This window comes from Taudactylus pleione, unplaced genomic scaffold, assembly GCF_031769625.1.
Source record: "Taudactylus pleione unplaced genomic scaffold, aTauple2 ptg000230l, whole genome shotgun sequence".
NCBI classification, from domain to species: Eukaryota; Metazoa; Chordata; class Amphibia; order Anura; family Myobatrachidae; genus Taudactylus; species Taudactylus pleione.
Genome location: NW_028284632.1, coordinates 9,250,908 through 9,274,710, shown reverse-complemented (window position 1 = coordinate 9,274,710; position 23,803 = coordinate 9,250,908). Strand labels below are relative to the sequence as shown.

Sequence of the window (23,803 nt, the reverse complement as noted above, 5' to 3'; positions counted from 1 at the left end):
CACGCTGTCAAAGACAGACGACCCGGGTCTGGGTGAAGACAGGGACCCTGAGACAACAGGTCCGGCCGCTGAGGTAGCAGGGACGGTGCATCTATGGAGAGGCTCCGTAGATCTGAGTACTAATGCCGTCTGGGCCATACTGGGGCCACCAACAGGGCAGTGCCTCTGTCTTGTTTAAACTTTCGAAGATATCGAGGAAGAAGGGAGACTGGAGGGAATAGGTACGCCAGATGGAAGGTCCACTTCACTGATAAGGCATCTACGAAGACTACCACGGTGTACATTGCTCTAGACCCATACACTGGCAGTTTGTGATTGTGCCGGGAAGCCATGAGGTCCACCTCTGGTAGGCCCTATTTGTCCACTAGGAGTTGAAACCTATTACTAAGCATCTGCCAAGACTCTGCCATGTGCTCAACTAGTTGATCCGAGAGGGGAAACTCTGCTGAAGCCACTTTTTGTCGTTTAAATAGTGGGTGCTTTAATTTGGGGGAAGGCTCATCATCTTCTATTTGTAAGATAGATCTAACCGCTCACACCAAAGCAGGTATATTAATTTTAGACTGAATCTCTGCTTCTTCCCCCCGAAGGGGACTCAGTATTAGAGAAATCAGCATCTTCTGCCTCCTCAGATGACACCTGAGAATCTGAGAGCTGCGTAGACTGCGAAGATAACACAGGACGCTTAGTAGTCTTACTGGGTAGGGGCTTCTCACCTTGCAACATATTTTGAAAGGCTGTAGAGGTAACTGCTAGACTATGTACTGATTTAGAGAGTAAGTCTACCCATGGAGGGGGCATAGGAGGTACCTGTATTACTTGTACCTGTTGTGGCAACCCCACAGGGGGAATTACAGCCAGGACTGCTAGGCGGTCCACAATAGTGGTCAGCACGTGAGAAAAGGAAGCAGGGCCGGATTAAGGTCTGCGGGGGCCCCAGGGCAACAAACATGTGGGGGCACCTATTATATGTGACAAACTGGGGGTATGCGCAATGTGGACCTTATGCAGAGCCCCCAGTAGTGTCAGTGCCCACAGTGGTAGTGCTCCGTATGCAGTGCACCCAGTAGTAGTGCCCCTTATGCAGTGCTCCATTAGTAGTGCCCCCTGTAGTAAAGCCCTCTGTATAAATGCCCTCAGTAGTAATATCCTTGTAGTTGTGCCCCAAATAGTAATGCCCCCTGCATGTGCCTAATAGTAATGCCTCCTTTATAAATCCCCCAGTAGTAATACCCCTGTAGTTGTGCCCCCAGTAGTAATGCCCCAATACTAATGCTCCCTCTGTAGTAGAGCCCCCAATAGTAATGCCCCCTGATTAATGCCCCCCAGTAGTAATGCCTACCCCTCCGAGTAATGCCCCTCCCCAGCAATAATGCACCTAGTAATGCCTCCCCCCTCAAAGAGTAATGCCCCCCCTCCGAGTAGTGCCCCCTGTAGTAATGCCTCCCCCCCCACGAATAATACCCCAGTAGTAATGTGCCCCCCCGAGTGGTGCCCCCAGTAAGCCGCTTGCACTAAAAAAAAAAAATATATAAAGCTCCTACTTACCTTAAGCTAAGCCCCGCGTCCGCTGCTATCCGCTCGGCTCCTCCTCTGCACTATGGGAGAGACATCATGACGTCTCTCCCATAGTGCACTGCGTGAGCCGGAAGTTGGAGCTCAGGAGTGAGCTCCGTCCTCCGGCTGCCGCTGCGGGGAGGGAGCCGGGCATCCGCTGGTTACAAGTAACCAGCGGGTGTCTGGTAAAAGAAGCCTCCCTGCGGCCCTGGGGTTAGGTTGGCCGTAGGAGGCGGAACTGGTTCAGTCTCCTCCGGTCCACTTTAACCCCAATAGGTGTGGGGGCCCAGGGTCGATCGCCCATCGCCCCCGTTACTCCGGCCCTGAAAGGAAGCCATGAGGGGCTCATCAGCCGGGGCTGGGGGGGCCTGATGGGCCTGGTGGGGTAAAACACTTAGCACATAGCCCATCATGTATTAAATCCTCTTCATTTAAGCCTGCATCACATAATTTGCATGAGAGCAGTATGGGTGCAGCTGCTTGCTACACTTGCTTTTGCTAGACATAGCTGCAGAGTAGTATAGCCCACAATATGGTACTGAGTAATATGCAACCACTAGGTATGTGATATACAAGTGGGAATGCAGTATACTGATCCTGTCTTATGCTTGGGCAAGCTGCAGGAGCGCACAGCACAAATATAGCACAGTGCTGTAACTAACTGTATGTGAAAACCTTCACAAATACAAGAAATATGAGGTACAGAAAACCCTGAATACACCTGTATGTTAGGGCAAAGATGAGAAAAAAGGGAAAGATATATGCTGACAGTATAGAGAGAATATACAGACTTGGCAATGCTAGCATAAGTCACATACAATGCAGATATACATATACCTGCAAAATGGCACTACAATCAACTACTCCTTAAAGGCTGGTAGGCTATAGTACTACATAACCTGTCTCCAGAGAGAGGTATGTAGGGGGACCGGACCCTGCATTTCCCTGAGAGAGCTGTGGCTGAGCCTGTAGAAGATGGCCACCAGAGAACTCTGAGGGGGCGTGGTAGGAGGAGAGCAGCTCAGAGAAGCTAGACCTCAGAGGAATGGCACCCTGAGCTGAGGGGCCGCTATAATAGGGAAAGCTGACCTCCCCATGCTGATTGTTAACCACCGGGACGCTGGATTCCCGGTCCATATGTAACCTGGTGGTCTAGTGGACCATGTGGTCAGAGCCAGTGTTCAACCTCAGCACCTCCGGTCTGTCCCCTGAAACCGGAGATAAGACTGCCCCCATCTGCGTGCCACCGCAAAAGGTGACCCGCCTTACCTGTCCCCATAGAAAACGGGCTGCAGTCTGGGTCGGTCCATGGGGCCGGCTAGCAAGGTCCCCGGGATGCTTGCCGAGAGCACCAGGCGGAGCTGGCTTGCAGGGCCCGTAGGGGTGATGGAGCGGCAGCGCAGACGTCCTTTGGAAAGTCTGTTGCTGTACGCCCAGAAGATTAAATGTAAAATAAAGAAAATCATGAAAATAAAAGCTTTTGGGCTGCTGAAGCCCACTGTTAGAATGATGACCCGACTCCGGCCGGGCACTGACGAAACTGAAGTGCCTCTGGCTAGGGGGAAGGACAGCTGCATTCTGGGAGCAAAACTTTAACTGTTCGGTGCCCGGTCCTCAACCACCACCTACACCCCAAGGTCTCCCTGTGGAACCCTATGGACCCTGAATAAGAAAATAATAACAACAACAATAGATAAAAAATCCTGACAATAAAAAAAACTGTCAATTAACATATCACTGAACCTTTATCCTCAGAGACCACAGTCTTCCAACCTCACCCAAATTTGAGTGTGATCTCCTCATAGGTGCTTGAAAATCTCAACAAAATGTCCCTTGAATCAGCCCCCACACCAGGGACATCATGTTGGGTGGGGAGCTCTCTCTTTCTGTGGAGATTTCCTATTACCTATAGGCAACATTTTTAACAATGTATTTCTTTCGGGGATGTTTCTGAAATTTTGTAAATAAAGCTTAGTAAATGGCAGGTTGCCCACTATACTTAACTATACTTTATACTCTAAACCTGAGTGTGGGGATGAGAGATGACAGGGAGTGTGCTATGTCCTCTATGCAGAGATACTGTCCTGCTATCTGATGGACATAATAAAACACTGAGAACAGAACATAGCAGGAACACATGGCTTCAAGGCAGCATGAGAATCGGTACACAGTGCGTCCTTGTACTCTGTCAAGGAAACCCTACCCAGCGTGCTGTGTGTGTACTAAAAGGACATTGTGTGCATTATCATCAGTGCTTGGAGAGTATCTTTATATCGCATCCTGCATTAGTACATTCAGGGCTTGCTCACACCTATATAAACACTTGGAAAGCACATTAAGTAAAGAAAATATATGATGTACAAAAACAAAGTACTAAAAGAAAAATATTTGTAAAGCTCCCAAATCACTGCATTACACAAAGGATTTATTATTAAGAATAATCCGTATCTAAAAACTGGTACAACACTGTTTCTAGAAGTGAAACACTGGCACAGAAAACCCTATTGGAACAAGTGCAATAAAATGCAAATAAACTCATTTTCCCAGCACATAAGTTTAAACGAGCCCCTAACAATGAATATTGTGTTTCCCATAAGTATATATACTGTACATTTTAATAAATGCACATCACTGACTGTAATGCAAACTAATGTGTCTCCAGGGGAGCTGGCATTTCGGTCTAAATGCTGAACGGTTGGATCTGACTACACATGTATCCAGATTGGACATGGAACCTAACAATCAGGACAAATGTTCAGTATTAGCAGCTCTAGGTTAGCAATGCTGCAGTAGTGTCCTGCGCTTTGTTCAAGGAGCAGTATATGGCAGCTGCACGTTTCAGCCTGGACCTATAGTATGGTAGATGTGGGAAAAGGGCTTTTCAGCATGGCCCTGCACAACTGTAGGTTGGCAAGTTATGTCTAAGAGGAGGTTAAAGGTGCACTATAATTTATTTATTGTACTTTAGTTATATTACATTTTGTAGCTATTATAAATTCCCAATGTGTTTTTGTTCCTGGGTACAAGTCTATACTGGCTGCCCACTCCTTACACTCCAGGACCGATACAGCTTCACATCCAGGGATCATTCTGCAAACTGTAATCACACTATTAGCAGATTGTGTTGTTTAATGTGCAGGCGTCAGTTATCATGGAGGAGGATGCGATAACCACTTCTGTGCCTGACCAGTGGGAGCAGAGGGGAAGGAGGCATGAAAGTAGATAAGTGTAGCCACAGGCTGCCTAACAATGACACACGTACATAGAAATACAAAGTGACTGGCCAAAAATACTTGTGCAAAACGCACATTTCAGTTTTTATTCCCTTAAGACTTTATATAATAGAATTATATTGTTAATAAAAGAGAGATGGTCAAATTGTAGCTCCACTGCAGCGAATCCATCTAAAGTGACATGTTGTCCATTTAGTCTATATGATGCTGCCTATTCTACAGGTGTGGTGGTACTGCAAGTCCAAGCATGCTGATTCCCTTCCTAGCATGTCCACAATAGCAAGAGGTTCCCAAAATGTCCCAATGTACGCCAGCTGGCCTCCCTCCCCCCATTTTCAGTGAAGAAGTCAATGCTAGATTAAGTCTGGTCAAGAGCAGATTTTATATAATTTTATTTCTACAATAAAGGGGCTAATTACCTACACCGTGCAGGGAAATACTATTCAATTAAATAGAATGTTTCCTGCATGGTAAAACAGGGTTTAAGGTGCGCAAACCCATTGGTTCTGCATAAATCGCAGAATGAATGAGCTTTTCCTGCACCTTCTCCCCCTGCAGGTACCTTTTCTAATGGACTTTTCCCCGCAGCGCCTGAAGCTGCGCGGAAAAGTCCATCTCTGGCAAATGACGCACGGGGTTAACCCCGCTAATTGAATGGCTGTCAGCGGGTAATCTTTGGATTCCTTCCAAAGATTATTTTGAACAAGGGGGTGAGGAGTGTGTACTTTGTTACATTTCTGTAAGAGATATTACAGGGATTATTCCTAAATTACTTTGGGGGATATCCAATTAGCCCCGATATAATTTCAGGGCGAAAAACTTGGATTTTTCGCCGATAATCCCAGTTTTTCTCTTGTTTTTTCTCTCCCGGTATCCTATTTGTGGGTGAGCGAATAGAATAATTTGCCCGAAAACATATAGGATCTGTGATAGGTTCGTGAAAAAACAGTTTTCAGAGATAAAAAAAAAAGCCCCGTTAAGTGCTGGCGTTGGGCGGACATCAGGGCTAATTGGATAGCCCCGGGGGATCCATTAGCGCCTGAACAATGTTCGGGGCTAATTGGATACCGTCCTTTTTCAGCTATAATAGATAGGGGTCTTGCAGACGTGTGGTTCATTACGCAGGGACCAAATGCGTGGCAAAGTTGCTGCTTCGTGGGGTCTTATTACCCAGAATGCCAAACCCCAGAGTTGTCTTAAAGAGCTCCAGCAATTTATTTTTTTTAGCTGAGTGTAACTCCTTTCCTTCTAGCACACACACAGATCTGAAGGACTAAAGCTGTTTATATTCCACTATTTCAATCACTTTCAGACCATATATCAATGGGGAAACCATGGCTGCTGGATACAAAATAAGAGGTAGATCTAAGTGTTTTACCTTGATATTGCAGGCCTGTTCCATCAGCCTCCGAGCATTCTCCTCGGCCCGGTAACGTTTTGGCAGCTGGACCCGGAAAAACTTTAACGCTCCTTCAAAGTCGGCTTGCAGGAGGTCTTCCTTGGAAGTCTTTTAGAGAAAACAAAGATACAAAAGTTAAAAGCGTCTCTTAACTAGCATGTACCAGCACAAACAGTCCAGGAAATAAGAACTAATTGTGTATCAATGGTGGACGACAATGTACTATCACAGTGGTTCCCAACCTTTCTAACGTTGTGCTGATATGCCTCAGTCTAACAGTTTCCTGACACGCCAAAGTTACAATATTGTGTTTGTAATAGACAAAACTATAATCATTATATGTGAGCATGTTTAGAAAACTACCTCTTAGGAGTTTTATTTTTCATTGTCACAATATGAGAAATGAGATGGTTAGATTGTGGTCACACTCATGGACACAGCAAAAACAATTAGAGGGAAAAAAAGTATTAGTAAAGGGCCTGCCCACTTTTGGTCAACTGGATGTAGGACTTCCGGCCTCTCCTACACAGCTACATAAAGCTCTACTGAGGAGAGCTGGACGGACTGTAACATACAGGTGCAGTAAACACATACCAGCTGTGGCGTCAGGTAAGGTGGGGATGGGGGGGGAATACACAGTATACGGAGAAGAGGGTAAGTTAGGCAGGCTGCTTTCCAAATAAGGGCAACGCCTTGAATTGCCATGGGAAATGAATGGGTTGCGTATATGCAGACAGTGTTACAGCACACGGAGCTTGGTAATTTTCACACGATCAAGCTCTAACACATTCTATATTTAGTATTTACATTACATAACTGTTAACAAGTACACAGTGCACTGAGGGAGGCATGTATCAACCCTTCTGAAGAGTGGAGAAGTGGAGGTTACCCATAGCAACCAATCAGGTTCCACCTATCATTTTATAGAATGTACTTGATAAATGCTAGCTATAAGGGGATTGGATGTTATGGGCAACTCCTTCACTTGTCCCCTCTTTAGGAGGCTTGACATTTACCTGGAATATGTCTTTAATATACACCTATGTAAATGTCTTATAGTTGGAGGTAGCAGGTGTTTTACATGTATTTGCCTGAAGCACCACTACTGCCTTCATTAGTTAGTTGACCTGAATTTGCAGGATTATATTACTTTATAGGCAGGATAATAAGACTTGGGCAGTAGGTCACTGACAGAAATCACTTCGGCCTCATTGCAACGGGTTTCACTCCCAATGATCGAGGCCAGACCCACAACACAGAGCTTTGCGAGTTTGGACAGCTGAAGTGGGCTAAGTATAAAGCTGGGCACACACTTATTTTGAATTATTTGCCTGATCCTGACGGATCGAAAAAACAAATCATTCAATTTGTGCAGTGCCGGGGCGGTGCACGCTCCCGTCGTCAGCCACATTGTTATGTCGGCCCTACATGCAGCTCAACCTGACGATGTGGCTGACGACCCCATGCATCAGGATGCGCCAGGGGCTGACATATCGGTCGGTCGGTCACCGGATTGTCTAATGTTTACCGGCCGCCCAATATGTCGAGCCGTCGGGGGAGGGGTGATTTGCCCGTCGGATCGCTGGGTACACACATCATTTAGTGTGTACCCAGCTTTAGATTCAAAGCAAAAGGGTTTTTTTTCTGTATTTTTTCTTTCTCTGAAGGATATATGACAACTTAATGTAACTTTATTTTTTCTAAATAACGAATGGATAGGCGGTTGGTTTAGACTACAAAATGGCTGCCACCATGGTCTTAGAAGACCAACTTAAAGTGCTCTGTTGGGATGAGGTAACGGGGGCGATTCCCTTAGTTGGGAGAGTCTGTAGTAGGCTCGTGCATTGTGTTTATGTGTACAAAGCGGCAGTTATTGTGGGAAGCCGTACTGGGATCAAGTGTCTGATCCCAGCAATGGCACAGCGGCAAGGGCAAACAGAGATGTGTTCCCTGCGGGACACATCGGTGGCTGGCGCTGGGATGCTGTCTCTGCTCCCAGCGCCAGGTAAGCAGAGGTGGCAGAAAGCCGGCACTGGGATGGAGTATCTGTTCCCATCGCCGGTCAAAGCGTCGGGCGTGGCAGGTGTTTGGCTCTGGCCGCGAGCCAATCACGGTTCGCGGACCAGCAGCCAAAAGCACCGCCCACTCGCTGCATCTTATATTAGATGCCGCAGAGCGGGAAGAGTCAGTCTGGCGGCGGAGAGGGAGGAGAGAAGACCTCCCGAAGACTAGAAGAAGAGAGGAGCCACAACAAAAGTTCCAGCAGTAGCGGAAGAGGCTAGAAGGAGCACTGTAAAGAGAGAAGATGAACAGCAGCCGCTGAACGCAGAGAAGAGGAGGCGGCGTTGCTGGCCAGGACGGGGGAGTGGCAGAAGAAATAAGTTGAGGACCGGAGAAGTGCTGCAGTGGTGGAATGCAAAAGACCTAACGAAGATCCCCACTGCAGCCTCTCCCAAACTACCGGTAGACGGCCTTGGGCCACCGGTATTAACCCCTCCCTAGACCACCAGGTGTCGGGCACTAGGCCTGTGGGTATAAGTTCTGCGGCACTCACCCTCTGGTTGTGTATCTTGTGTGTAGGCGTGGCCCAGCTCACTGATACCCCGTGGAGAGCTGTCAGGCTCCCAGTAAATTAACGAGTGTTTCCCAGTCACCTAGAAGAGGAGCAGGCCAGCTCTAGCTAGGCAGGATTAAAAGGGCAGCACTGAGGTTATTGGTCTGTGGTCATCTTGGAATTGTATAAATCAGTCCTTACTATGTATATGGATTGTTGTGTCGTGCAGAGTAGACTGACGTAGCCCTGTTACCATTTGTTGCATTTGCAGATTGTGCTACACCACACACATAGTTTGGTAGGCCGCTGAGTTCGGGTCATTATTAATGTAGATATGAGTATTAGTATAGGATAGGGCCCTGCATGGCGTTATTGTTGTCTCCCTACAGGGACTTGTGAGGGATCGAGCGGGACTAAGTTACAAGAGTGCCACTGGTGAGAACGTCTGTTAGTCTGTTTTCCTTTCTGTATTTCCTTATGGGCGGACAGTGGGCCTTGCAAGGTCGAGTCTTCACCTGGCGCGTGAGTACCTATATGTATAGGAGGGTGCGATGCAAGGTAAGATACGGAAGTACACCTGCACGGCAGCAGGCACCGCACCCCTCTTACATTATGAGAATGAGAACATTGCTCATGCAGATCATTAACAATATCACCTGCCACAGGGAAGAGACACTTATTGCAGTGCTCCTGTAATAAACAATACGTAGGATGAACATTCCAGGAATGTAAGGAAAGGATGTCATAACACATGCGTAACATTAAAAAAGGTTTTTCGCCACATAGTGTAGAGAAACCCATAATTGCAATCCTTCTCATGTTACCACATTTTGCGGGACTCAGATGGTGCAAGATAATTGAAGGAAAAATAAAATGCGGAAGAAAGATTAGCAGAAATGGAAATGTGCACTTTTTAAATTTAGGAAACCTTAATTCTGTAAAGTTTTAAATACATGTTTTCTTTTTAAATAAATGTAGTTGATTTCTTTTTAATCTTTTTCATTGGCATATACAATACTATGGGAATCGGTATGTAATGCCGCAACGTTCTAAATCCCGACGGGGGGTGGTAAGTACCCTGACCCTCCCCTCTCCCTACCCTAACCCTCCCTTATTAGTGCCTAACCCTAACCTCCCCCCTTAGTGCCTAACCCTAATATCGCCCCGTTGGTGCCTAAACCTAATCACCCCTTCCCGCACCCTAAACCTAACCCTCTCGGGGGAGGGGGGGTGCCTAACCCTAATCTCCCCCTGGGGGTGCCTAACGCTAACCCCCCTTTCTCTAGCCTAAACCTAAGTCCCCCCGGGGGTTCCTGAAGCTAACCCTCCCTCTTCCTGCGGCTAAAAACCTAAGACACCCGGGCTTACCTTCATTCGGTATGCCGGGTGTAGGGATTTAGTCGTGGGGCTAATGATGAGTGTCGAAATCCTGACGCCTATCTTTAATCCCATGTTGTGCTATTAGTGTCGGGATTTTGGCGGCCAGGAAAGAGGCAGCCAGCATCCTGACTACATCCCGTACTATGTGTTTGTAGTAGATTTGCATTATGGAAGCCAAAGCCGGGTAGTTTTTTCAATCCCGGGATTGAAAAACGCTCAACCCCAGGATTCCCAGGGTATTGGTCAATGGGGCAGGCACGGTTGAAGAGGTGGGTCGGCACAGCATAACCTCTGATGTCACGTTGCGTACAGCCAGGCAGCATGTCTGAGTGCTGAAGGTGCTCAGCATTAAAAAAATAAAAAATAGCGCATGCGATCACTAGTCCCGAAATCGCCAATCCCGGGATTCAAATCCTACCAATTTTAGACAAAAATCCCGGGATCCCGCCCTATTTAAACCAGGAATTGCTAACTGCTTATTACCAGGACAACTTCTATCCCGGGAAATCAGTACCCTGGTTCCATTTGCATCCTGCATCTGTTGCAGATATTCTCCCTGAAATTTGGGAGTCTCCTGGACATTCCTGGGGAGTAGGTAAATGAGCTCTAGGTTCTAGTATGAGTGGAAGTACCATCATATTTCCTTAAGATAGTTTTTATGCAAATATATTATAACCATTATTCTGAAGTAGGATATTCACCCTTATCAACCCAAATACAAAGTGGCCTTTCTACTTTCATCACTTTTTCAGACTTTGACACAGGTCTTCATTAGCCACCTCAAATATCTGTGTTTTAAATCAATAAAGATGGACTGTGCATGACTTCGTACCAGGGACTACAGCACATGAGCAGGTCTCTGGTAACATAACACCCACGCTTTGTCATTGGAAACACCTCTACAGTGTATTTGCAAATCACCGGGAAAATGTCCGCCACACCATTTTCCCGGTGAGCTCAGTCTGCAGCACCGGCCGACGCAGGACTCCAGAGAGGCAAGTATAATAATTATATGGGTGCAGGGTGTGGGCCCCACTGGACCCAGGAACCCGTGTGCACCCACACCCTGCACTTATTATAGATATGCCAATGTTTATTGGTAACTATTTAGGAAGTACCCAATTCCATGTCATATCTGATTTTTACCTCTGGTACATTTGATGTTATACCAACAGTAGTTGTACATTGAGAGGATACAATACATTATTGCAGTTATCATGGAGCATATCTACTAGCGGATAAACAGACTCAATTTTCTGAATCAATTGTGTAGTCTTCATTATTTTCTTGTGGACCGGATACTGTTTTCTGAGCATGTTTTCTTTTTATGATTTGTACTATATTTTATTATAGCATTTACAAAAGAAGTACACAATCTGTATGTAAGCTGGTGACTTCGTCTAACTTGTGGGGCCACACTTTATAGTTGTTTCTTACTGAAATAAATAGCATCTTTCAAATGTAAACAATATCTTAATGCTCTTCTTCCAAATCTTTAGACTATAAGCTGTCACGAGCAGGGCCTTTATCCCTCATGTGCTTTTCTTTCCCTCATTTATACCACAATCTCCTTTCCACTGCCAACAACAGGACCAAACCTTTGGGTTTGGCCACCGCTGCTCATTCGGTTAGGAATCGGTATGAAATACCGATGGCTGAATAGCCGGCGGTTCTCATACCGACGCCGTAAGCCTGACGGTTTAAAATCTCGGCTGGGGCTGGTAAGCAGGCGGGCTAACCCTCCCCTACCCTCCCTTGGTGGTGCCTAACCTTAAAACTCCCGGGGTGCTGCCTAACTAAGTCCACCCAGGGATACCTAAACCTAACCTCACCTCCCCACACCCTAAATCTAACCCCCCCTCCCCGTAGCCTAACCCCAACACTCCCGGGGGGGGGGGGCCTATCCCTAAGACCCACCGGGGGTGCCTAACACTTAACACCCCGGCGGCTAACCCCTAGAAAGCCCCTTCTTACCTTCGTTCGGGATGCCGTCCCATCGAGATTTCGGCGTGGGGCTAAGAATAGGCGTCAGGATTTCAACGCCTATCTTTAGTCTCGGGTCAGGATTCCACTGTCGGGATTCCGACGGCCGGCATTCCGGCTGTCGGTAATCTCTCCGCAGCCCTTTGGTTATTATGACAGCTGCAAAGTTTATAAACCTTGTCCATGTTCTGCCCTGTTTTCTTCATATGGTTTCTGTACTCTGTAATGCGCTGCGGAACCCTTGTAAATAAAGGATAATAATAGACAAAAAATATATTTTCAATTGAAATGTTCTATCTTCCATCCTTTAGGCAATGTGAATAACATACTGTATGCAGCTATCACAATGTACCAACACACAGAAGATACTGTACCGTCACATATAGGCCGTTGCAAGACTATATGAAGTTAAGTAATGTTGGAGTTGCAGTAGCTTAATTTATACAATGTGTACTGTGCATAAATGGCTGCTACAAACACCACTAAATGAGAGGCTCCTCTGAACCAGCTGCACCTAAAATGAGTATCATCCAGGACAACTCATGTCCTCAAAAGCCCATAACAGACTGAAAATACAGGGATCTCTGTATTAGCAAGTTACGTCAGTCAACATCAAAGCCACTGAGCATCCGCTCTTCATAAAAAGAACTGGGTTTGTATTCGTTTTGGAAACTGGGACTATGTTTAAAGGGAAGGACAGATTTTCAGGGCAGAAGATAAAGACTTCTTGCATGTAGATACACATGCAATTCATTGAATACCAATTAGCCAGAGACATCTTTAACCTGAGATTAGTAACCCCTAGGCATCATTTGTCCCAGTAACTGTCTGATCACAGCCTCATGAGTAAATTCATTATTTATGAGTCAATGACCACATGACCCTGGAGTGCAACAGGTGGGATAGGACACACAGGTGACACGGCTTGGCCCCAGGCCTCTGCACGCACAAAAGTGTACAGATGACATTAGTTACAAATGACGAAGTCATGCAGGATGAAAACATACAGCCACTGCATCCCCCCTGGGCAAGAATGACGATGCAACAAGTCTCTCACCGCCAGAAGTCGGGGCACAAACAAACGATGCCCCATGCCCAGGAGCTCCAGGACGCGACAGGCGTACTCGTTGACAAAGTTGCTCTTCTCATCCTGAATGTCCTGTGACTTTTTCACAGGAGGTGAAAGCTTGGGGGTTGGTGAAGCAAATGGAATTCTCTCCTCCATGGGGGTCTTAAGGAAAACAATCCCAGTTTGCCAAGGCGAGGAAGCAAAGGTAACAAATGGAAACGGTCTGGTGGTACATGGAGTGTCAGTGATTGGCATCTAGTGCATGGTAATGCCAGTCTGCCTTGCTGCACATGGAAGTCATCCTTAGGAGGAATGCAGGTAGACATCCATTACGAATATGAATTATAATGAGTATATATATTATATTATATACATGCACACAACAAAGGCACAACTAATCAAACTAATCTATAAATAAAAGAGCCCAGCAGCATGTGCGAGAGGGGAGACTGATGGGAAGGAGCAGCAGAGAATGCAGGGGAAACAGCCGGCCCAGCTGCTGTATGTGTGTGCCTGGCTGGGGCTGCAGGAACCAGCGATGAGATCACTGCATCCACAGAAGCTGCTGCTACAGCCTCTCATCATGAATCAGTAATGAAGGAGGGAGGGGAAGGGAGGTGAATGAGCAAGAAAGGAAGGAGGATGCTTCTAAAGGATGCTGTAATCATAAACCAATAGCAATGGGCCAAATCCTTATTCCCCAACACCCTGTTCCTTTTATATTTATACGTATATATATATATATATATATATATATATATATATTGTATATATTAATGTATACTATATACATGTTTTTTTAAACATGTTTTATTCAACAGATAGCTAATTAATTGAACTATATCAGTGAGCACAAACCATCTCATACTGCACTCCACCCTCATTGCAGTCTTGCTTTGTGGTTTAAGGTCACCGTTATTCATGGTTTTGTGGCCATGAGCAATAAAGAGTAACTGCAGACACATGTTGATATTTATATCTACAGTGCTGGGATTGCCGTTTCTTCAGATGATTTCAGGTTGGAGTGGAAAGTACCAGGTATATCCCTGCCACACAGATAGCATAATGGATATGTTAAACAATAGCAGCCTCTAGTGGCAGACACTGGACTTGCAATCTTGCAAAACAATTACTTTCCGGTCTTGTGACCATGGGGCCTTTTGATGATCAAGGGTTGGTAATTCCCGAATAATTAAGTATCCAACCCGCTGCGAGTTGCGGCAGTGGATACTAAAATATCGAAGTAATTCAATGTGCTCGATGTGTGGACGGCTGCTCCGAAAAGCAGCTGCCTCTGTGAAACCTACCCTTGCTGATTCCGATGCTAATTAGTGCAGCCGGATTGTTACACTGCCGGGTCTGATATAGTAGCGTTAGTGCGCAAGTCTGAACTAAGCTAGTGTGCCATTTGCTCTGCCAAACGGGACGCTGGGCCGGAGAAATCTATTTGGATCGCTCTTTGCTATCGGGACCTCCTTCCCACAGGAAGGAGCAGGGGTTCTAGGAACCAGCGCCACATCAGGTCCCTGATAATGACACTAGCATTTCCGCATGTGTAATGGGCCCTAAGTGATCATGAATAGGCCCCATAACTCATTCCTTATAGTAGAGATGAGAACATTTTTTTCAAACCGGTTAAGATTTATATCTACCTCGTTGTGTATCTAGCTGCAAAATGTACTACACTTCATAGAAGGAATTTGTCATTCGGTGTTTACAGACTTAGCCAAACTCACCAAAAAGCAGAATGAATTGTAATTGTAGTGTCCTCATCTTAACTCTGCGGAATGACTTGTTCCACCACAAAACTCAATTCACCCAAAATGCCACAGCCACGTCACTCAACTCTACCACCCTGCACCCTATTGTCAGTCACTCTACACCTGTGCTGCACTTTACTATAAAACCTTAGCATTCCTGTTTTAACTATGTATTTGTGTGCTGAACAGGAACAGGAAGTTAAAATAGGGGGGACAGATGGACACAACATACAGTTGGTAAAGCCAGTGCTCGAGGGCTATAAAGTGAATTAAGACAGTGTTTCCCAAATTCATTCCTCAGGGAGGACTAACAGTGCATGATTTCCAGGGTTCCAGTCAATAGATTTACATTAAAAAGGTTGACAATGTTTAAATTGACACCACATGGGTTCTATCTAGACCAGGGGTCTTCAAACTTGGCCCTCCAGCTGCTGTGGAACTACACATCCCAGCATGCACTGCCACCTTTTTGATATAACAGCATGCTAAAACTATGTGCAGTGTATGCTGGGATGTCTAGTTCCACAGCATCTGGAGGGCCAAGTTTGAAGACCCCTGATCTAGACACTGGTATAAAAGAGCTACATGAAAAAGATAGCCTGCGACTAATTGCCAGCCAAAATCCCTGTGACGCGGGGAAAAGCTATTCAATAAAATAGGCTTTTTCCAGCGCCGAAAAATCATGAGCCCGATTTGGTGGTTTTTACGTGGATTTTACCACGCACCTCCATGAGCTGCAAGGCAAAGTCCGACTGCGGGGGCTCGCAAGCGAGGAATCCCGCTAATTGAATAGGACCAGCGCGGCAATTAGCCGCGGGGTACACTCCGCGGCTAATTGAATATGCCCCAATGTCTGGGTAGACCCCCACATGGTAGACAGTTAATAGGTTGACAGGGACAAAGGATGACACACAAAAGGTCGACATGGGCGAAGATAGACGAGTACAAAAGGTCGGCACGTGTGATTTTTCCAAACCCTAACCCTCCCCTAGGTGCTTAATTCTCCCTCCTGGTGCCAAACTCAGCAGTGCCTAACTCTAACCGTCCCTCCTAGTGTCTGACACTAACCATTGGGGTAAGTGCCTAACACTAACCGTCCCTCCTAGTGTCTGACCCTAACCGTCCCTCCTAGTGTCTGACCCTAACCGTCCCTTCTAGTGTCTGACCCTAACCGTCCCTCCTAGTGTCTGACCCTAACCATTGGGGTAAGTGCCTAACACTAACCGTCCCTCCTAGTGTCTGACCCTAACCGTCCCTCGTAGTGTCTGACCCTAACCGTCCCTCCTAGTGTCTGACCCTAACCGTCCCTCCTAGTGTCTGACCCTAACCGTCCCTCCTAGTGTCTGACCCTAACCGTCCCTCCTAGTGTCTGACCCTAAATATTGGGGTAAGTGCCTAACCCTAACCGTTCCTCCTAGAGCCCCTCTGGTAAGCCCCTCTGGTAAGTGTCAATGTCGACCTTTTGTACCTGTGTATCTTTATCAATGTCAACCTTTTGTCCATGTCGACCTATTAACTATCTACCATGTGGGGTTTATCTAGACATTGTCTATGTTTTTCATGTAGATCTTTTTTACCAAACACATTTTCCAGATCTCCTCACAGAATCACAAGTGAAATAATTATCTCCACCTATCGATCTTTTAAAAAGTGTCAGCTAGTAATGAATACACCTGTGCACCAATTAGGAAAAACAACAACTATGCACTGTTAGTGCTTCCTGAGGAAGGAGTTTGGGAAACACAGAATTAAGAGATGAATTCAGAAACCGTTTTGACGTGATGTAAAAAAAAACCCAGAAATAAAAGCAGATAGCTTCTTGGCCTTGCTTTGGGAAACACACAATAAAAGTAGATCCTGGCAGTACTAATACACGAGGAAAGACGGATGTCCCTAGAAACAGCTGTTCCTTATAGCCTAGCGGTGATTAAAGGAAACATTCTCCTTAGCAATAAGCTGGTTAATGGACTGTACAAGTTCCTGCGTTTGACAAATGAATGAATGTATCAGGCAATGTTGATTTTCATTGAATGGAATCCACTGTAACACTTCATATACCTATAACAAAAATAGTTACCCAGCGCCTCTTCAACTACATGTCCCAGCATGTCCTGACAGCTTACCCGCCACAGACTGTATTGTACATCTAGTAAATATAACACATACAGCCTGTGTCCAACAATGAGCTCTGCACACTGCTCTGGATGGGGGGGGGGGGGATTATAGTATATGGTATTAACCTGAACTAACTAATGGGCCCCATACATCAGCGATGGATTGCCACGATTCCGCGATGCTGCAACCCAGCATCGCGGGATCAGAGGAATCCAACATGTTGGATTTTCCCGATTTGACGATCACGATCAAAACATGATCACGATCGTCAAGTCGGGGACATTTAACATGTAATATTTCCGCGATCCTGCGACAGATCGCTGAACATCGATGTTGCCCGGCGTTTCCGCCCAGCAGATCGGCATTTTCGATTGCGTCGCAGGATCGCGGAAAAACCTGTCAGATGTATGGGCACCTTAATACCGCTTTTGCACCAGAGCTAAAACCTAGGTTATTGCAGGGTTAACCCGGGTAGCTCCTTGGTGTAAAAGGAGACAGGGTTGGATTCCCGGTTCCAGTGACCCGGCAATCCAACCCAGGTAACTTTCAGGGTTTAACGCGGGAATGACCCGTGAAACCCTGCAGTGTAAACGGCGTGAATCCGGGTCATGATGACCTGGAGCACGCCGCATGCCAGCCGATTGGCCGGCTAGGGTGGCGCTTGTAGATGACGTCATCTCCCAGCGTCCACTTCCACGCCAGAAAAGCCGGGTCACTGCAGACCCGGCTCCAGTGTGAACGGCACCGACTCTGGAATATCCTGGGTCAGCGACGGCTAAATTCCGGGTCTGATCCGGTTTGGAACCCTGTTCCAACCTCCAAGTCAGACCTGGAATTTAGGTATAAAAGCGGTATAACTCAGACAAACCTGTTACAGAGATAGAAAGAGCAGAACAAGACTATAATCACTCTGAGAGTCATGTTTGCAGGTATGTTCTGAAAATGGAGCCAATTTACATGTAACACACTTACCTCCATCATTCCAAATCCCCCAGGCAAATGTAACCACTAGGTACACACACTACTGTATCTGCTTTGCAAATTAATATAATAGCATCTATGTTGTGGTTATGTGTTTGGAAACAGAGCATTAGAATATGCTGGAGATCTATAGATAAATAATAATCAGGATAAATCTGACACATTATACCAACATATAACAGTCACCATGTCTGAGCTCTGTATTTCTCACCCTGTATAATCAGAGATAGAAACGCCATGGGTCATATTCAATTAGGTGCGAGAACAGCAAAAATCCAGCACCTACTGGGTTTTTCCTGCAGATGCGGGATTTTTGCTATTCAATGAGCTGCAGGGTTTCTGCTATTTTGAGCGCTGGGAGTTTTTATTTGAGCACCTCCAGAGCAAGTCTGATTTTTCCTAAAATCGTACAATTTAGGAAAAATCAGCGGGACTGGCTCTGGGATTCCTGTGGCACCTCACCGAGGACTAATGAAGCATTTGGAAGTTTCCAGTTAGCTTAATTAGTCTTTAATTACTCAAACTTTCCAAAGTGGTGTCTTCTTCCTCCAGCATCAGGTCCCGGTTTCCTGCAACAAAGATGAGTATGTCAAGTGTGTGTGTGAGACCCCCCCATGTGTCCCCCCCTCCCTGTAATGTAGGTCTCCCAGCACACATCTCCTAGCAACCCTTGCTCCTCCCACCAGCACCCGCAGCCACCCACCAGCCCCCTCCCCAGTGACAAGATCGAAAGGAGGACACCTGGAGCTGCGGAGACCCCCGGACACATACGTTGGTTTCTTTCACGCGACGCTGGGTTTTCAGCTCTGAAAACCCTGCAACCATTTTTTTTATAGGATACTGCAGGTATCTGGAGCGCACCTACCCGCGGTGATCCAAACTTGGGTGCAAGGTTTTTTACCTCGTGCCCAATTGAATATACCCTTATGTATTCACTACATGCCCCCTTGCTGATGATTTCTGTGTTCTGCATAAGAGAACACCAAACTCTAGTTTAAGGTGTTTTGTGCACTATATGTTTGCTGTAAATGTGTTCTGCCCCAATACATATGCAGTGCACGCCATAGGAGGAAGTAAAACCTCTTGTCCACTCTGTCTATTTGAACTTCTGCCTCTCAGTTGATAAGATGGTGGTTATTATTTTCTCCTGCTTCTATTTGAAAACTAACATGTCGGGCATATATTATGCAATTATTAGCTCAATCGCAGATTATGAGTGGATTGGGCCAGTAATCTCATAGTGTATGACTGTGACCGATCGATGATTGGACAGTTAAGCATGAGAAATCTACCAACATGACTGACTGATCTATCATTGGTCAGCCGCATCTGACAGTGTATATGTACTGCCGCGGCCGACCGCCTAAGAATTCCCCTGTTCCTTCACAGAACCCAGATATCATGTGGCCATACACTAGGACATATCTCACAGTGTATGGCAACGATGGGATGTAGTCACTATCACGTCTGTCAGGATGCTGGTCGCTCAGAATGCCGGAATTCCGACACCAGTCAGAATACCAGTGCCGGTAAGTCGGGTTAGAGGGAGAATTAGGCACTAGGAGGTGAGGGTTAGGTTTAGGCTGTGGGAGGGGGTAGGTTAGGTTTAGGCACTATTGGGGAAATTTAGGATAGTCAACAGGGAGGTAGGGTTAAGGTTAGGTAAGGTAGATTGTCGGTATCCTACTCCTGTCGGGATGCTGGCATCGGGATTCTGACAGCTGAGATTCAGATCACCGCATTAGGGGCGGTGCTGGGGAGGAGCGTCTATAATGCAGGCATGTCGCCGGCGTTTTAGGGGCGTGCGGAAGCCAGAGACTGTATAGATAGACACCGCTTTACTGGCCTCGGCAGCTGGATATTCTGAGCAACCTTGGGGCTGCGCAGTTGTCCGATGGTCATAATGGTGATCCAATACTGCCTCTTCAGATGCAGGCAGCGGAGCTGAGAAGCTGACAGTGGGCGTCTTAACAAGATACATCCTGCTGCATTAACATAATTTCCCAGAAGCGCTGCGGCCAAAGACGCAGCACAGATCACTCCTGCATCCAGCTCTGATTCAGGCCTAATGTACTGATTTTCCGAAAGCCCTCAACAGTGTTTCAATAATATAAAAACTCAGCCACCCGTTACGTTCTACTGTAGCAAATAACGAAGATCAAATGAGGGAGTCCTGAGTACTTTGTTTCACACATTTTATACAGGCTGAAATGTTCACCACCCAAGTACCGTAGATAGGTTAGAAAAAAAATTATAAAAATGTGGGGAGTTTCCCTTTACGGAGAGAAGCACAATGGAATGAGGTACTGAAGAAATAATCCTATCTGTATCAGTGCTGAGTGGGAGGTTTATCGAACCTTCTATAGAGTACAAGTGGAGGTGTTGCCCAGAGTAACCAATCAAATACTAGCTATCATTTTAAAGAATGTACTAGGTAAATGCTAGCTAGAATAGGATTGGTTGATGGGCAACACCTCCACTCCACACCTCCAAGGTTTGGTAAATCTCTCCCCAGGAGAGTACATAGTGATCATATGAACATCACAAGTAATCAGCAAAGACTGTACTAAACAAAACAAACTTAAATGTAAATAATTATATGAAAATGTAGTGGTCTGAGGACTGAACAAAGCCAACGGGTCTGCTATTAAAGTGTTGACTCTGCACCTATATTTCATAAACCCGTCTTCATCTATCGCCTTTATCCTAGAGCCATTATTAGACAGTCAGAGATGGTGATTTGTCAGACCAGTTCAGCTTAGTCCTCTGAGACGACCTAGTTTTGAGCCATAGTAAGAGACTACTGTTCCGGTTCATTGTCCTATCTGTGCCCTGGAGCTTCTCTAATCAAATCATGAGGCTGGGAGTACTCAGAGACAAAAGTGCATGTAATCCAAAATTGCAGGAATCACTCTTAATAGCAGGAAAATTGGCTTAGTCTTATACGGCAGCAGGAAATGAAAAGATAATACTGTAAGTCTTTGAATGGACTTGGTCCTGTACTCATTTTATTTGCTCCACTGAGAGTTAAATGTGAATCTGCTCCTTTAGCGTCGAAATGTATTAATGCAAGAGGAAGCAGGAAATTCTGTATACTACACACCAGCGCTGCAGTTTTTCATCAGAGATAATCAGAGGTCGGGTTGCCAGGAGACTGGATCAGAGCCAAAATGGCTGCCCAGAGCTATGCTATTAATATGGAAAGCTAATATATTCACTTCTAGAACTAAACTTACCCACATAATATGTGGATACAGTCCTTCGCATATCACAAAAGTAAACCGTATGATTGTGTGTAGAGTCAGTCAATTTGACATATTATTATATACATGGAGATCACCTGATTAGTGGAACTCATACACCTTTGCTATAGGCACGCCAAATGGCCCCGCTTGGCGCTCCACGATCCTTACGATTTCGCAGCGCAAAATGTTTTTTTCTTTTCTTTTTAAACTTGCATTATTCGCACTGCTCAAAAGACAAAAAGTTACAAAACTACATTGCTAACGTGATCACTGGGGCTTGTGGTATTTGCACATCTGTGTGCGACTGTCACAAATCTGTATTAAAAAGGTTCCGATATAAGCGCCCGCGACAATTCCTCCCACTACGTCCTGTTACACTTTGTCTACGACTTTGTACATAGGTTAAACCATACCTCCCAACATTTGTTGGGAGGGAGTCGGGACCTGCGCACGCCGAAGACGTGAGCTTCCGAAAAGGGGGTGTGGTCTAATCGTAAAGGGGGCATGGTCTGACGACACGCCACCCCCGTTTACATCACTAATGGGGCGTGCCATGGATCTCCAAGATGCTGGGCAGCCCCCAGGCTCCCCCCCCGTACTCTGAATAGATGCTGTGCGCATGTGCACAGCGTCTATTCTAGCTCTGCATGCACGCTGCTCTGCACAGCAAAGCAGCGTGTATGCTTCCCCCAACTTCCCCACCGCGGGACAATGCGGCCCGCGGGTTGGACAGCCCCAGAAAAACGTGACAGTTGGGAGGTATGGTGAAACCAATTCCTTTGGAACAAAAGTCGCAGCCTATTGTCCCTTCTACATTGTGAGCGGCTTTGTGTGTGGCTACGATCCTACTAGCTGGCAATATTTAGGAAAAGTACTCTGAGCTACCAGTGGGGAAAAGACACTCTGTGAATGAGGACACATCGGTATGTCGCAGTAACATTTCATAAAAGTGTAGCTAAGGGGGTGATTCAGCCTCAGACGGTTTTGCGATTGCAGTTTCTAACATGGTAGCAGCTGCGATAGCACTATTATGGTAATGCAGCAGGAGGCGTCACATCTCCTGCATGCATTACTGATCATGGACGCAGCATCGGATCATCTGAGGCCAGGAAATCTCAGTCAGCCAACGGAGATCCTGGCCACTCCCCCCCCCCCCCCCCAACGGCGAGGATACCCTCCCCGCCCAGAAATGGCAGCAGACTGTCAATCACCAATCACTGACAGTCTGCTCCCAGACTGCATGTGGGATCACAGACCCATAGTGCACATGCACAGTATGGGTCATGCATCTGCGAACAGCTCTGGCCATCAGAGATATGCGCTAACCATCGGGTTAGCGTGCGTCCCTGATTAAACCCTAAGAATTATATCTTAAATGTAATCAGCAGTTGCCTATGTCATGATTATAGATTTTACCCTGGCAAATGAACAGGAATACATAACAATAGAATACACAGTGCATATGAGGTCATGCAAATTAATGAAAAGTGTGGGTGTGAGATCAAAAGGGTGGTTCCCAGATAGAGGGTGTAATAATGAACTGTGCTTAACTGCCCTGCCCTGCTGTGCTCCCTATGACACGTAATATGTTCCATAAACACTGTGCTCTGTCCTCTCTATTGTCTTATATCAGCTCAACCCTTTTTGGACTTTATCATCTGTCACTGATGTTTTTGCCATCTGAGATTCCTACTTACAACTACCTGTTAGTCTGGGACCCCAAATCCCCTATGGCAACCTGTTAACTTAAAAAGATTTGATAAAACCATGCAAGGGCCTCCATCATAGCCCACTCCCATTGGATATCACCTGAAAAGCCTACCAGTAACCGGGGTACTCTCTGCACACCAGATTTACAGCTTCAAGATGGACTCATGGTGAGCAAGTTCTATACAGGGGAAGGGGTAAAAGTCATCTATTTAACTCTAGCCCCAATTCCTACATCATAATATGATATCTTCAGAATTTGTGGTCTTCAATCACTCTTGTGCGCTATCCTCAGCAAATGCAGGCATACCCCGCAATATTAGGGGGTTGCAGAAGTTACAGCAGAATTTCATCTTCCACAGCAATCCCAGTGAGGCTGCATTACCATAAGTGAACCCGCGATGTGACCCTTATGGAGGTGGCTAGTGTAATCTCCAGATGTTGGTCTGAGGTGCTAACTGCTATACTCAATGCTATGTAATCCTACTGCTGATAACGCAAGAGCTTCCTGCAATACAAATGATAAAGTAGAGTTGGGTAAAAACCTTTATCATCTCAAATCACTTCCTACTAGACAAGACATCCAGGCTCAGAGCACAGACGGTAGGAACCAGTGAAAACAGAAGTCTCTAAACTTCCGGTTTAGATGTATTATTTAACAGCCAGACTCATTAGAGGAGGCGATTCTCTTTGACAAAGAAGTATCTAGAGCTCAACGTGAGCCAGCATGATATGGAGTTGAAAGCAACATAAATAGGAGGATTTAGATTTTGCTGCAATAACAAATTAGAGCGATTCCAAAGGCTAACACCCCCCCCCC

The 23,803-nt window shown here is 46.1% G+C and overlaps 1 protein-coding gene across 2 annotated transcripts in view; it reads right to left on the bottom strand.

The window, feature by feature from the left end:
- RABGAP1L (RAB GTPase activating protein 1 like) overlaps positions 1–23,803 on the bottom strand; it is a 427,010-nt gene that overhangs the window by 68,497 nt on the left and 334,710 nt on the right. For both annotated transcript variants that reach the window (XM_088479336.1, XM_088479337.1), the window contains exon 19: positions 6,169–6,297. In XM_088479336.1, coding sequence (XP_088335462.1) covers positions 6,169–6,297 — 129 coding nt within the window. The remainder of the gene's footprint in view (positions 1–6,168; positions 6,298–23,803) is intronic.